The 14,074-nt window shown below is 40.3% G+C and overlaps 5 protein-coding genes across 10 annotated transcripts; 4 read left to right on the top strand and 1 right to left on the bottom strand.

The window, feature by feature from the left end:
* Positions 357–1,447, top strand: LOC104788127 (3-isopropylmalate dehydratase small subunit 2). The gene has a single exon (XM_010513821.2). It carries the CDS (start codon positions 428–430, stop codon positions 1,199–1,201), a length of 774 nt encoding a protein of 257 aa, XP_010512123.1. The 5' UTR covers positions 357–427; the 3' UTR covers positions 1,202–1,447.
* Positions 1,739–3,429, bottom strand: LOC104788126 (F-box/LRR-repeat protein At3g58980-like). The gene is made up of 4 exons (XM_019245430.1): positions 2,902–3,429; positions 2,535–2,753; positions 2,152–2,304; positions 1,739–2,059 (listed from the first exon to the last, which is right to left on the bottom strand). The coding sequence occupies exons 1-4, from the start codon at positions 3,427–3,429 to the stop codon at positions 1,739–1,741; spliced, it is 1,221 nt and encodes a 406-aa protein (XP_019100975.1).
* On the top strand, positions 4,557–6,167 carry LOC104789758 (F-box/LRR-repeat protein At3g58980-like). Its single transcript, XM_010515405.2, has 3 exons — positions 4,557–5,516; positions 5,619–5,759; positions 5,841–6,167. The coding sequence occupies exons 1-3, from the start codon at positions 4,602–4,604 to the stop codon at positions 6,165–6,167; spliced, it is 1,383 nt and encodes a 460-aa protein (XP_010513707.1). The 5' UTR covers positions 4,557–4,601.
* LOC104788125 (F-box/LRR-repeat protein At3g58930-like) lies at positions 6,683–8,975 on the top strand. 2 transcript variants are annotated; one of them, XM_010513818.2, is made up of 4 exons: positions 6,683–6,933; positions 7,128–8,108; positions 8,198–8,338; positions 8,431–8,975. In XM_010513818.2, the coding sequence occupies exons 2-4, from the start codon at positions 7,134–7,136 to the stop codon at positions 8,782–8,784; spliced, it is 1,470 nt and encodes a 489-aa protein (XP_010512120.1). In that variant the 5' UTR covers positions 6,683–6,933; positions 7,128–7,133; the 3' UTR covers positions 8,785–8,975. The 2 variants fall into 2 exon arrangements, with proteins under 2 accessions (XP_010512120.1, XP_010512121.1); XM_010513819.2 differs by having other exon boundaries at positions 7,131–8,108; positions 8,431–8,784.
* On the top strand, positions 11,451–13,658 carry LOC104788124 (F-box/LRR-repeat protein At3g58930-like). Of its 5 annotated transcripts, none has more exons than XM_010513813.2 (5): positions 11,451–11,573; positions 11,659–11,757; positions 11,907–12,835; positions 12,925–13,065; positions 13,156–13,658. In XM_010513813.2, the coding sequence occupies exons 3-5, from the start codon at positions 11,912–11,914 to the stop codon at positions 13,507–13,509; spliced, it is 1,419 nt and encodes a 472-aa protein (XP_010512115.1). In that variant the 5' UTR covers positions 11,451–11,573; positions 11,659–11,757; positions 11,907–11,911; the 3' UTR covers positions 13,510–13,658. The 5 variants fall into 5 exon arrangements, with proteins under 5 accessions (XP_010512115.1, XP_010512119.1, XP_010512118.1 ...); XM_010513817.2 differs by having other exon boundaries at positions 11,451–11,757; positions 13,156–13,268; positions 13,358–13,509; XM_010513816.2 differs by lacking the exon at positions 11,659–11,757.

Here is a 14,074-nt window from a genome sequence, read left to right as displayed (position 1 = left end):
AAATTACAATTTATAGGAAGTCAAAAAAAAAAAAAAAAATACAATTTATAGATTTTGTCGCAAATATAGTCGTGTGAAGTTTGTAATTCTTTTTTATAACTTTTGGCAATTCCAATTCCTCCTTCTTCTTTTTTTGGACGTGCTTACTTTTTTTTATCTCATAAACTGTAGTCTGTAAATCCATGAATATCAAATTCATAAATACAATCTTTAACAACAAAAAAAATATCGAATTCATCACGTTTTGTTACACAGCGACCTACCTACCTTCTTGTCTCAATACGCACGTTTAGGACCTTATTATAATGGCAGTTTCCATTATTAATTTATATTCGTAATTAAGAATTGTACTATTTTCATTTTTCCCTCTATAAAATTACTCTGTTTCCTTTCGTCTCATGTGCTTCACTAACGAAGTAGCAAAACAATGGCGACTTCTCTGCATTCTCTAAACTCTACACTCTTCAAATCCTTGGCTTCCTCCTCAAACAAATCCTCCTCATCTCTCTCGCCATCTCCTGTCTTCCGACTCAATCCCACCTCCACGGCTTTCATTTTCAAACCACTGACTTCCTCCTCCTCCGCGATCATCATACGCGCCTCCGCATCTTCCTCCAAATCAGGCGAGTCGCATACCAGAGAGACATTTCACGGCCTCTGCTTCGTCTTGAAAGACAACATAGACACCGATCAGATCATCCCCGCGGAGTACGGCACTCTCATCCCTTCGATTCCAGAAGACCGGGAGAAGCTCGGCTCGTTCGCGCTCAACGGCTTACCAAAGTTCTACGGTGAACGTTTCGTGGTTCCAGGGGAGATGAAATCGAAGTACTCAGTCATCATCGGCGGTGATAACTTCGGCTGCGGATCTTCCCGCGAACACGCTCCGGTCTGCCTCGGAGCTGCGGGAGCTAAAGCCGTGGTGGCGGAATCGTACGCTAGGATCTTCTTCAGGAACTGTGTAGCTACAGGTGAGATCTTCCCGTTGGAATCGGAGGTTAGGATTTGCGACGAGTGTAAGACAGGGGATGTGGTTACCGTCGAGCACAAGGAAGACGGTAGTAGTTTGCTGATCAATCATACGACGAGGAAAGAATATAAACTGAAACCACTCGGTGACGCTGGTCCGGTGATCGACGCCGGTGGAATCTTCGCTTATGCTAGAAAAGCCGGCATGATTCCTTCTGCGTCCTCTGCTTGAGTCGGATCCATAAATTCTGGTTTACTCCGGTTTGGTTTTATTTGGTTCGATAACCGGTATTTATAACCGATCTTCAAACCAATATAATTCCACGACTTTTTGTGTGCCACGTCGAAACAGCGCATGAAGTGAAGTTTCTTTACTAGACGCTTCGTTTTCTTCTTTCTCTTTGGGATGTTTCAGCTTCTTTAGATACATTTGCATGTCCTCTCAACTCAAAGTTTTAAGCTTTCTTCTTTTGCCTTTCTCATCGACCACAAGACAAACATCACGTGCAAATATCTCATCTATTCTAGCGAGGTACTGATTCTACAAAACCGCTTTGATTAAATCTTTTTTGTCACGTCGATGAAAATATTTCACAATTCACATGATCAGTTGTTACATAAACTAAGAACCCATCGAAGCACAAAGCAAAACCTGCCTATCAAAGTTGATAGAATCATACTGAAGATAACTAGCTAGGAGCAGATAATCCAATAAAAATGACCAAGAATGTGCACAAATCGGATTCATGTTCCAACAGACTTTAAGCAACTAGGAGGAACAAAGTTGTTCTTCATACTGCATTGAGCATAGTAGCTGGACCCTGAAGTTTGGTGAAGCTTTCGGAAACATTTGAATATCCGTCTGGATTCTTAACTTCTCACTATTGCGTATAAATCTCCAAGTATTAACTTTCAGCAGCTCCAGACGTGGCAACTTTGCTAAGAAATGTTTTACTTGCTGCAACTCACCAGTCGTCCCGCCATACCATAAAGTTATCTCCAAGACCTCTATAGGACATGTCAATAGACAAGAATATCCCGACAAACACTCGCACACATAGTCAGGTTCTTTAGGAAAGTGCAAGGCATCCTGCAGCAAGAGGTCGAGATTGAAGATTTAAGTGTATACCAGGAGGGTTTTGGAAATAATGGTTTGTCCAAAATACATTACATTTGTCATACCTGGATAACAAGGGTCTTCAGATTTGGAGCCTTATTTAGCAAAAAGGGAAGAAGACTCCAACAGAATCTTATGGAAAGGACATTATCATGTGTCATACTTAAATGATGTAGCTTTTCAAATACCGGAATTGCATCACGGAAGACGTTAAGCATCTGAAAATCAAATAAAAGCAACAAGTCATTTACTAAGTGCAGCTTTTGGGAAACAAAACCTCAGGAAAAACGTTTGCAAGTTTGCAACATCCTATGGAACTTAAGATGCACGCTTGGTTCACCTATTCAAGTTCTATCATTGTCTCAAGCTGTAATTACCTACTACAAATATAAGAATGGAACAAAAAAAAAAAAAAAAAAAAAANAAAGAGAAACAAGAACACACTTACCTCACAAGTACGAGGAGATGAGAGTTGCAGGATCTTGACATTTTTTATCCCTTGAATGAGATTTGTTGCATTGCTAGATAAGATATCACCATCATTTGCCATCAAATGAAGATTGAGCTTAGCTTCCACAAGGGACTCGAAATTAACAATTGTATACCCATCCGGGACAACATCACAGTAGTCGAAGTAGGCAAGACTTGGAGTATCAAAACTAATGTACTGAGGAACATAGAGGTGTCCATCAAAACAGACATATCACGACTAATAGTAAGTCTTTGAAGACTTTGACTAGACACGGTGCCTGACCATTCCCAAGTTTACCAGCACATACCATCAATGGTTAGTTCCTGGTTAGTTCCTTAAGCACAGGGCAAGCCGAAAGAAACGCCTTCAACGCACAATCAACAGGGTTACAGAACCGAACAGAGTCAAAAACGAGAGTCTCAAGGCTTGGTAGCAAAGCATTCTGAGGCAGCACACTAATAACAATTTCCCGCCCTAGTTTCAGCTTATTGAGTGTCTTGCAAGTGAAGATCTCCAAAGGCAACGTATAACCATTATCACCATATATGCCCATCTCAAGAACCATGACACCACGATGATTCAACACATCACGTAGCCAGTGGTTGATACGATCTGGATCAAGATCACTTTCAGATTTTAAAGAGAACCTCCTTATGAGCGTAGTAGTTTCCAGCCGAGCCAACGCCTCACTCACGAAATCCGTGAAAGTCCCCTGAAACTTAGATGTGTCATCGAACGCAAGATCTGGTATGATGGTATAGAGATTCCTAAACCTCCTTGAGGTAACCAACAAAGACGCAGCATCCTTTGCAGCAAGAAAACTCACGATTAGCCTAATAAGTTCATCTGGTAGATCGCTGATACGATCCATCTTCTTGCACCTAAACCCTAGCGAACCAATCTGTTCCATTCAAACCACAAATTCAACAATGACGACGAATATCAACAAGCAAGATTCTGGAACTTAATCTTGTTAAACGCACCGTCTTGACTAGTGAAAGCCGTGGGCTTATTATTTTTAAAGCCTTAATGGGCTTTTCCTTTATAATATGCGAAAAGCCCAATAAAGAATCATCATACTAATTTGCCCCACTAATTCTTTTTTTCACCTCAATTAAACCAGCAATTAAGGTTTGCGAATAACTACCGTCACAAAAATTACAGATTTTAGATTTGTCGGGAAAATGTAGTCGACACTGACTCAGGGCATGATTGGTTTACATTTGTTAACCTTGACTCTCTTGTCGAACCAAAGCTTGATCTTATGTTGACAGTTGACGGTAGATCAAAACTACAATGGACTTGTAGATGACGACGAAACCACAAATCTGTTTTAATCAAACCACAAATTCAACAATGACATCTGTCTGTCTGTTTTATCATGAACTGGATTGTGAACACTCTTGCTCACTTGTATTTCCTCTGTTTATCTTTTTGTCGGATTCTCCTTTAAATTATCAACTGCCTACATTGTAGAACTCTTAATTTGGATAATATTTATAATTAAACCATATATATTATCAGGCGTGGATAATTATAAAAGCCTAGATTATTTCTTTTTGATTTCATACACAAAGATATAAAATTCTCGGGGGATTGGGAATTCAATTTCCTTATTTGTTTATGATTTGAATTTGTAGACGTGAAATAAATCTCGTTTTATTTCCAAACTATAATTATTTAATTAGTTATCCGTAAATTTTGCATCCATGTCCTATTTGGTATTGGTATTGAGTAATATTATTACTATATATATTACCAGACCTCTCTCCTTGACTCCTTATTATTAGAGTTCACCTCTGTTCCGAGGTACGTACTCAACTTTAACTCTTCTCTTCTGCTTCCTTTGTTGTAATTGTGACTTTTACTTTTGCTCTGTTGTAAAGTAGGTGTGAAGGAGGTTTTTATTATCTTCACTTGGAAGGAACTATATATATTTTGTTTCTAGAGAAATCATAATGTGACGTTTCTCTGTATGTTGGTTTTGTAGTGGACAGTTTTGTGGTCGCAAGCTTCATTTAAATTATTTGAGAGCAAAGAGGGATGGATAAGATCAACAATCTACCTGATGAGATTATTTGCCATATCGTGTCCTTCCTCTCGGCAAAGGAGGCTGCTTTCGCATCGGTTCTCTCCAAAAGGTGGCGGAATCTGTTGTTTAACATCATATCAAGTGCTGAGTTCAATGTCAATGACTCAGTTGAGAATCCAACGAGTCTGTCTGATTTCTTGAATGGAGTATTGGCTCTGCATCCCAGTTCACGGATAAGGAACTTCTCGTTAAAATGTAGAAAACGTGATCTTCGACCTCATTATGCTCTTGTCAAACGTTGTCTCCGTAACGTGCTGAAGCGTGGTGTCTTGGACCTTAAACTAAACATAGAGGCTGAACAAGGAGATGCATTGCCTCTTGAGGTCTTCACTTGCAAGACGCTTGTTAAGCTAGAACTTGGGACTGGTTTTGAAATTGATATACTCCCTGAGGATGCTCTTCTTCCATCGCTGAAGACTCTCACTCTCGATTCAGTTAAGTTCTATGATCGTTACGGTTGTGCATTCCAAAAGCTTCTTTCTGCTTGCCCTGTGCTTGTGGAATTAGTGATGCGTGAAGTGGAATGGGAACATTGGAAATGGTCTCGCTGTGTGTCAAGTCCGACCCTTGAGAGACTTACTATTAGCCATAATCTTCTAGCTGATGAGTATTATTTGGAGAGCATTACTTTTGATATTCCGAGTCTTACCTATTTAGACTACGTTGATTTCATTCCGGAAGCTTATCCAATTGTTAATCTTGACTCCGTTGTGGAAGCCAAGCTCAGTATTATTTTGACAGTTGAACACAACTGGAATGGAAATTTTATAAGAGATGATGCTCTCATTACTGGCGACCCAACCAATCTGATTAAGGGGTTGAAAAATGTTGAGATCTTAAACTTATCATCTCCTGAAACTACGGAGGTAAGTACATTTTCTCTGTGAAGCATCATTAGGTGTTAGTTGTTGTTACATGTAATGCTTAAAAGAGGTTTGTTTAATGTTTTGGTTGTTTGTTTGTTTCAGGCATTTTATTTCTTCCGGGGAGCAATACCAGTATATAATAACCTGCAACATTTATCTATTGCTACCGATAATGAATTATGTTGGAAGGCTCTGCCATATGTGCTACAGAGTGCTCCAAATCTAAAGACTCTTGTCATTCGAGTATGTACCACTAACCTCGAAAGAGTTTATACTTAAAAAAAATCTCCAATCTCTCTCTAATCCTCTCTTTTTATATTTCAGGGTCTTCTGCACTGTAATGTGAATTCAGAAACATATGATGATGAGGAAACTGTTTGTGAGTGCTTGTCCAGATATAGTTTCCTACGTTCGTGTCCTGTGAAATTTCTAGAGATCACTGAGTACGGGGGAACTAAAGGAGAGTTGGAGCAAATGAAACATTTCCTGGAGAAATTGAAATGTCTTGAGCTTCTCAAAGTTGGTGTTTATGCAACAGAGCCCGAAGACAAGTTGTTACATCTCAAAGCCAATGTAATAAAGCTTCCGAAATCATCACGCAAGTGCAAGATCCGGTTCGAGTATGTTCAACCTTTCTTAATTTGGGATTGATGAATCTGTTTTGTCGTGTGCAGAGTCTTTGCTTGTAGATTACTCTTTCTCTCATATGAATTAATATTTCTGATTTTATTCTTCATCACTTATTAGCAACTTGTTTTTTTAATTTATTACTTGTAGTAAAAGCTAACAAGATTCAACCAATAAAAAACAGACGCCAGCGTTCAATTCAATAGGAAATGTTTAATCTCGAAAAAGATTTACAACTTATTCAGAAACATCACATTTAAGTTATTGTCGTAGTAATATGAGCTGACTTAAGCTTGTGTTAAAGGATTATAGCTCACATCCCGAACGTCCACTGTTGGTTTAAGACGTACAAAAACGTCGCCGGAGAAAACTACAAGACAAGAGATTGCTGCTGACAGTAATCTATTGGGCTTCTTTAGTTGGGCCTATATTGGCTTCTTTAGTTTGGGCCTATTTTCTTTCACCAAACTTTCGTAGCCCAGTGGCGAATTTAAACCAGCGGTATCTTCTAAACCGGGCAAAAATAGAACCAACCAACATTCACGCTAGAGATTTTGAGTCCGCCTTCTTCAATCCTCACTTTTGTTTGCTCTTCTTTTCTTGTCTCTTGAAATTGGATGTTTCTGCTTCTCCGATATGTTAGTTTTGCAAGACTTTGGACTTTTCCTTCATATATTGCCTAGAATAGCCATTGAAACCAGCGATTAAGCCCAACTCTCACTCTCTCTTCTCTCTCTGGACGCATTCACAGCAAACCCTAGATTTTGGGATTAAGCGGGTTTCTAACGAGGTACATGCTCCAACTTGATTGTATTTTTCTATTAGGGTGTATCTTAGTTTATTGCAATCTCTGTTCCCATATTTCGCCTCCTCCTGATTTGGGGGAGAAGTTGTAAAATGTCATGTTACATTTTTTAGATTCTCGATTCCTGCACAGTGGAAACGGATTTGTAATACACTGTACTCTTATATTCTCGTGCACAGAAGAAGATGGATCGTGTCAGCAATCTACCAGACGAGATTCGTTGTCATATCTTGTCATTCCTTCCCACCAAGCAGGCTGCTTTAACTTCGGCTCTCTCCAAGAGCTGGCGCAATCTTTGGAAACTTGTCCCTAATCTTGACATTGATGACTCTGAGTTTCTTCATCCGGAAGTTGGTAAAGGTGAAAGGGATGAGATTCGTCAGAGCTTCGTTGATTTCGTGGATGGTGTGTTGACTTTGCAGGGTGACTCTCCCATTGATAAGTTCTCCCTCAAGTGTATAACTCGTGTTCATCCAAGTTGTGTGAACCGTTGGATACGTAATGTGCTGCAGCGTGGTGTTTCCGATCTTACTCTTTTCACTGATTTTTCCTCCGATGATTCCGAAGAAGAAGGTTATAATCTGCCAGAGGATATGTTCAGCAGTAGAAAACTAGTCCAGCTGAAAATAAGAAGTGAGAATTGTGTTGATTGGCTTTGGCGTAGAGGTGTAGGCTCTGCCTCTCTCTTGCCCATGCTTAAAACTCTCGACATTGACTCAGATTTGATTTTTTGTGGTAAGGTTGAGTTGCTTCTACGTTCTTTCCCTGTCCTTGAAGAATTACGATTGGCTAATACGGAGTGGACAGACTTGGATGAAAGCATCTCAAGTGCAATCCTCAGGAAACTAAGCTTAAGTATCAATTTATCCGAAGATGAAGAATTTGGAAATCCAAAGAGCATTTCTTTTGATACTCCAAGTCTGCTTTACTTAAACTACGCTGATTTAGTTGCTGAGGATTATCCTTTAGTTAATATGGGGAAATTATTTGAGGCTCGAATCAATCTTATGCTAGCTACTGAAGATCAAGTCAAGCGAGTAAGAGCGCCAAATCATGATTTGTTAGAGGGTGATATCGTTCTCAAATTTGGCAATGCGGTGAAGCTCATGAACGGCATAAAAAATGTTCAGAAACTTTCCCTAACTGCTGATACTCTCGAGGTCAGTTTTTGCTATTTTGTTCTCTCTGGTCTAGTTTGTGTGAAACATTAATTGCAGTATGTCTAGTTGGTTGTTCCTCTTGTATTCAGGTGCTTTCTCTATGCTGTGAATCGATGCCGGTGTTCAAAAACCTTAAAATGTTAGGTATCGAGAGTGAAGAGGGTCGAGGATGGCAAGCGATGCCAGTTCTTCTTAGGAACTGTCCACATTTGGAAACTCTTATCATTGAGGTAGACTTATACTTGGAGGAAAACAACATGTGTTCAAGATACACTGTCTGTGCTTGCATTACAGTAACCTTATGCTTCCTTTCTGCTCTCAGGGTCTCTTGCACTATGAGACAGATAAGTGCGGGGATGCTTGTGACTGCATTTCTCGGGAGGACAAAGGTCATTCACTCACATCGTGTCCAGTCAAGATGATAGAGATTCAAGGGTTTCGAGGAACAGTGAAAGAGATGACAATGATAAAACATTTCCTGGTCTATTTTCCGTGTTTGAAGGAGATGAAGATCTATGTTGCAGAGAATGGTCCTACAGACCTCAGATTCCCTCAAGTGTCTGACCTTATCGAGCAGTTAATGGAAGAATACAACAAGTCATCAAGTTGCAATGTCGAACTCCTTGTGAGTGATATCTTGTCTGAGAAGTGGACTGCAGAAGGAAGAATTCTCTGAAAAACAAAACTTGCTCATTGTTATTACCAAGTCCCTTTGGAATTTGACGTTGGTTCTTTTTTTAGTTGGCTTTTAAACCAAACTAATGCCGAAACCTTAGTTTATTTTTCTCTTATGCTTAAGCTTGACTGAATTATCGACCCGTTTTGTTTGCTTCCAGTCTCTTATTTTTATGCGAATGTTTCGTACCATCTACTATGGTTAAAGCTTAATACAGGTTAACTTAGTAAGTGTAATTTGCAAAAGGTAACTTTTTCAGAAACTTCACATCGAAGCTTGATAGTTGATTCCATACCGGGTCTATGATTAAATGTGCTTCAAAATTTACCATTGTGTGGAAGCTCAACTACAAACTGTCAAACATTTCCAATATTCACTGAACATGTATAATGTGATTTAACATTAGTCTTAAGCATGTAAATATATTACATAGTAGATAATCCGATAGATTAACAAGAAGACGTTTGGAGAGGTCTTGGAGAAGGTGTTGTCTCGTTTGGCTGGATGGAAAGGGAGGTCACTAAGCTTTGCTGGACGGTTTACATTGACAAAGTCCGTGTTATCGGCTATTCCAGTGCACACTATGAGCACAATCAAGTTGCCACAGGATATACGGACAAGTTGGATAGAGTAGCAAGTGATTTTCTTTGGGGGAGTAATGCAGAGAAGCGAAAGCAACACTTGGTTGCATGGAGTAAAGTGTGTCGTCCCAAGAGGGAAGGGGGGCTCGGGATTAGAGCGTGTCGTGATATAAATAAAGCTCTACTGGCGAAGGTGGGTTGGAGAGTTTTACATGATCAAGCGAGCCTCTGGGCACGCGTAGTGAGGAGTAAGTATAAGGTGGGTGATATTCATGATACATCTTGGATATCAGTGAAGAGTCATTTCTCATCGACGTGGAGGACTGTATGTATGGGGTTGCGGGAAGTGGTTACTCGCGGAGTTAATTGGGTGGTTGGAGATGGGAAGAAGGTTTTATTCTAGACAGACAAATGGCTTGCGGGGGAGCCACTTATCGAATGGGTAGTGGGTGCTTTGCCTCCGGGGTTTGATAAACTCACAGCTAGAGAGTTATGGACAGATGGTGTGGGATGGGATCTTTCTCGTATATCACCGTATGTGTCGCAGGATAAGTGTTTAGAGCTAGCGGCTGTAGTATTGGACAGTTTCACTTGGGCTTCTGATAGGTTGTCGTGGGGAGGAAACTCGGAGGGTAAGTTTACAGTTGCATCTCCGTACAGTCTCCTAATACGTGAGGAGAGACCTGCACAGAATATGGAGCGTATAAAAGGATATGGCGGGTGATAGCTCCTGAGCAGGTTATAATCTTCCTCTGGTTGGTAATGCATCAAGTGATTATGACGAATTCTGAGAGGAAGAGACGCCACTTGTGTGAATCAGATATTTGTACGGTTTGTCAAGGAGGTATCGAGACTATCCTCCATGTTCTCAGGGATTGTCCTGCCATGTCTGGCCTGTGGGCTCGCCTACCGCCTAGTAAAAGGCTGGTATTTTTCTCTCAGTCTCTGCTGGGATGGGTGTATGAGAATCTAGGAAGAAAGACTGTCACAAGGGAGGGAGATTGGTCTACAGTGTTTGCCATGGCTATCTGGTGGAGCTGGAAATAGCGGTGCAGTGATGTGTTTGGCGAAAGAAGGGCCTGTCGAGACAGGGTCCGTTTTATTAAAGACTTGGCAACAGAGGTAACACTAGCGAACTCGTTGTCTTGTAAACAGAATGTTCGAGTGGTCCGAGTGGATAAACAGATTGGTTGGGTGGCTCTGGAGCAGGGGTGGTACAAAATAAATACTGATGGAGCGTCCAAAGGGAATCTGGATCCTGCAACTGCAGGTGGTGTGCTGCGGGACTCGGTAGGGGCTTGGTGTAGCGGGTTTGTGGTGAATATTGGTCGATGCTCGGCACCTTTGGCGGAGTTGTGGGGTGTCTATTATGGGCTATATGTAGCGTGGGAGAAGAGAGTCACACGTTTAGAGTTAGAAGTGGACTCTGAGATGGTGGTGGGTTTTCTTACGACAGGGATCAGTGACTCTCATCCTTTGTCTTTCCTGGTGCGTTTGTGCCATGATTTTCTTGTTAGGGACTGGATTGTCTGTATTAAACATGTGTATCGTGAAGGTAATCGTCTAGCCGATGGTTTAGCAGGATACGCGTTCTCTTTACTGCTTGGTTTTCATGCTTTTGATTTGGTTCATAATGTTGTTGCTACTTTGTTGAGGGATACGTGGCCGAGACACATCCGGTTGTAAATTTATTTTACTTTACAGTCAATAAATCGCAGGGGTAAAACCCTGGTTATTCACCAAAAAAAAAGTAGATAATCCGATAAATGGGTCCAAAGTCCAAACCAAACTAAACCAAACCGATTCAGCCAGGAAATTAAAACCAAAACCAAACCGATTCAGAAACAGAAACGACACCGTTTCAAAGCATCGATATCTCTAACTTGAGAAATCTCTGCAAGTCAAACCAAAACTGTAATAAATCAGTTTACTAATAGGCTTTTCTACTCGGGCCTGAACTTTGGTAACCCAGAGGCCAGAGTTAAAGCAGTCCTGGTTGGTTGACCAAATTAAACCGGTGAAATTGTAAAGAACCGGATAAAATAGAAACAACATTTAACATTCATTTACTAGAGTCACCTCCGATGGTTTAATCCGTTGATTTGCATTCTTTCTTCTCCGATGATTTACTGCATTTCTTCGCGGTGCTTGTTTTGTCTATCATCTCACTAGTCATTTGAAACCCATTGATATGGGATTTTCGCCAAGGTAGGAATCTCAAAGGTTTCTTTCTGTCTCCACTTTGAAAGTATGTTTTTTTCATTATGGAACCCTTTTTGTCTGTTTACCCTAGAATTCAAGTGATACTGCTGTGAAAATTTGCTTTTTGCTTGTTCCTCCTATCCCTAAGTGCTGAAAGTGTTGGTCTTTGAATCTGCGGCTGAACCACAAAGTAAGTTAACCTCTAATTCTGCTACTACTGACTGATCCGATGATATATGTAATTTTTCTTTTGTTCAGAATATCAAAATCAATTTGCTTTGGATGGTTTCTTACTGGTAATGGTTGCTCAAAAAGCGATTTACTTTTCTGTACTTGTAGAGAAGATGGATCGTGTCAGCAATCTACCAGACGAGATTCGTTGTCATATCTTGTCCTTCCTTCCCACCAAGCAGGCTGCTTTGACTTCGGCTCTCTCCAAGAACTGGCGCAATCTTTGGAAACTTGTTCCTAATCTCGACATTGATGACTCTGAATTTCTTCATCCGGAAGAGGGTAAAGGTGAAAGGGATGAGATTCGTCAGAGTTTCGTTGATTTCGTGGACGGTGTACTGGCTTTGCAGGGTGACTCTCCCATTGATAAATTCTCCCTCAAGTGTATAACTGGTGTTCATCCAAGTTGTGTGAATCGTTGGATACGTAATGTGCTGCAGCGTGGTGTTTCGGACCTTGAACTTTTCACTGATTTTTCTTACGACGATATCGAAGAAGACGATTATAATCTGCCCGAGGAGATGTTCGTCAGTAAGACACTAGTTGAGCTGAAAATAAGAAATGAATGTTGTGGACGTCGTAGAGGTGTTGACGCTGTCTTGCCCATGCTTAAAACACTTGACATTGACGCAGAAATGATTTTTTGTGGTGAGATGGAGAGCTTTCTTCCTCGTTTCCCTGTGCTTGAGGATTTACGAATGGCTAATATGGAGTGGATGGATTCAGATGTAACTGTGTCAAGTGCAACCCTCAGGAAACTAAGTATCCACGGCACTGGTTGTGAAGGATTCGTAAATCCAAAGAGCGTTTCTTTTGATACTCCAAGTCTGCTTTACTTTAACTACACTGATTTAGTTGCGGAGGATTATCCATTGGTTAATATGGAAAATTTATTTGTTGCCCGAATCAATCTTATATTAGTGACTGAAGATCAGATCAAGCGAGTAAGAACGCCTAACCAATTTGGCAATGTGGTGAAGCTCTTGAATGGCATCAAAAATATCCAGAAACTTTCCTTAACTGCTGATACTCTCGAGGTCAGTTTTTGCTATTTTGTTATGTCTGGTCTAGTTGTGTGAAAGAAGAATTGCAAAGTATCTAATTTGGTTGTTCCTCTTGTATTCAGGTGCTTTCTCTATGCTGTGAATCGATGCCGGTGTTCAAAAACCTTAAAATGTTAGGTATCGAGAGTGAAGAGGGTCGAGGATGGCAAGCGATGCCAGTTCTTCTTAGGAACTGTCCACATTTGGAAACTCTAATCATTGAGGTAGACTTATAAACCATGAAACTCTTGGAGTAAAAAGATACAATCTGTACTTGCATTACAATAACCTTGTGCTTCCTTTTATGTTTTCAGGGTCTCTTGCACTATGAGACAGATAAGTGCGGCGATGCTTGTGACTGCATTTCTCGGGAGGACAAAGGTCATTCACTCACATCTTGTCCAGTAAAGATGTTAGAGATTCAAAGGTTTCAAGGAACAATGAAAGAGATGACAATGATAAAACATTTCTTGGTCTATTTTCCGTGTTTGAAGGACATGAAAATCTGTGTTGCAGAGAATGGTCCTACAGAGCTCAGTTTCCCTGAAGTGTCTAAACGTATCCAGCAGATGATGGAAGAATACAACGAGTCATCGAGTTGCAATGTCGAACTCCTTGGGAGTGATAACTTGTCTGAGAAGTGGACTGCAGAAGGAAGAATTCTCTGAAAAAACAAACCCCTTTGGAATTTGACTTCGGTTCTTTGTTTCTGTTTTAGTTGGCTTTCAAATCAAAGTACCAAACTAATGCCAAAACCTTAATTTATTATCCTCTTATGCTTAAGCTTAGCTGAATTACTCGACGTTTTGTTTGCTTCCAGTCTCTTCTTTTTATGCCAATGTTTCGTACCATCTAATATGGTTAAAGCTTAATATAGGTTAACTTAGTAAGTGTAAATTGCAAAAGCCAAAAGGTAACTTTTTCAGAAACATCACATCGAAGCTTGATTCCATACCGGCTCTATGAATAAATGTGCTTCAAAATTTACCGTTGTGTTGAACCTCGAGCACAAACTGCCAAACTTTTCCACTATTTCATTGAACATGTAGTATCGTAATCTGATTAATGGGTCCAAACCAAACCGGTTCAGGCCAGGAAATTAAAATCAAAACCAAACCGAATTAGAAACAAAACGTCACCGTTTCAAAGCATCGATATCTGACTTGAGCAATCAATCTCGCCGTAAAAAAGGCAAGTTACTACACGACAAAAAAAAAAAAAAACAAGTTACTA

This window comes from Camelina sativa, chromosome 5, assembly GCF_000633955.1.
Source record: "Camelina sativa cultivar DH55 chromosome 5, Cs, whole genome shotgun sequence".
NCBI classification, from domain to species: domain Eukaryota; kingdom Viridiplantae; phylum Streptophyta; class Magnoliopsida; order Brassicales; family Brassicaceae; genus Camelina; species Camelina sativa.
The sequence above is the reverse complement of the archived record's forward strand: the minus strand, read 5'-3'. Positions and strand labels throughout refer to the sequence as shown.

What these genes read in the sequence shown, in the direction of transcription:
- LOC104789758 (XM_010515405.2), top strand. Translation starts at nt 4,602, where the DNA reads ATGGATAAGATCAACAATCTACCTGATGAGATTATTTGCCATATCGTG. An exon ending in CATCTCCTGAAACTACGGAG is followed by an intron (nt 5,517 to 5,618) that starts GTAAGTACATTT and finishes TGTTTGTTTCAG; the next exon opens with GCATTTTATTTCTTCCGGGG. An exon ending in TAAAGACTCTTGTCATTCGA is followed by an intron (nt 5,760 to 5,840) that starts GTATGTACCACT and finishes TTTATATTTCAG; the next exon opens with GGTCTTCTGCACTGTAATGT.
- LOC104788127 (XM_010513821.2), top strand. Translation starts at nt 428, where the DNA reads ATGGCGACTTCTCTGCATTCTCTAAACTCTACACTCTTCAAATCCTTG.
- LOC104788124 (XM_010513816.2), top strand. Translation starts at nt 11,912, where the DNA reads ATGGATCGTGTCAGCAATCTACCAGACGAGATTCGTTGTCATATCTTG. An exon ending in TAACTGCTGATACTCTCGAG is followed by an intron (nt 12,836 to 12,924) that starts GTCAGTTTTTGC and finishes TCTTGTATTCAG; the next exon opens with GTGCTTTCTCTATGCTGTGA. An exon ending in TGGAAACTCTAATCATTGAG is followed by an intron (nt 13,066 to 13,155) that starts GTAGACTTATAA and finishes TTATGTTTTCAG; the next exon opens with GGTCTCTTGCACTATGAGAC.
- LOC104788125 (XM_010513818.2), top strand. Translation starts at nt 7,134, where the DNA reads ATGGATCGTGTCAGCAATCTACCAGACGAGATTCGTTGTCATATCTTG. An exon ending in TAACTGCTGATACTCTCGAG is followed by an intron (nt 8,109 to 8,197) that starts GTCAGTTTTTGC and finishes TCTTGTATTCAG; the next exon opens with GTGCTTTCTCTATGCTGTGA. An exon ending in TGGAAACTCTTATCATTGAG is followed by an intron (nt 8,339 to 8,430) that starts GTAGACTTATAC and finishes TTCTGCTCTCAG; the next exon opens with GGTCTCTTGCACTATGAGAC.
- LOC104788126 (XM_019245430.1), bottom strand. Translation starts at nt 3,429, where the DNA reads ATGGATCGTATCAGCGATCTACCAGATGAACTTATTAGGCTAATCGTG. An exon ending in CGTTTCTTTCGGCTTGCCCT is followed by an intron (nt 2,754 to 2,901) that starts GTGCTTAAGGAA and finishes TATGTTCCTCAG; the next exon opens with TACATTAGTTTTGATACTCC. An exon ending in TGAAGACCCTTGTTATCCAG is followed by an intron (nt 2,060 to 2,151) that starts GTATGACAAATG and finishes CTCTTGCTGCAG; the next exon opens with GATGCCTTGCACTTTCCTAA.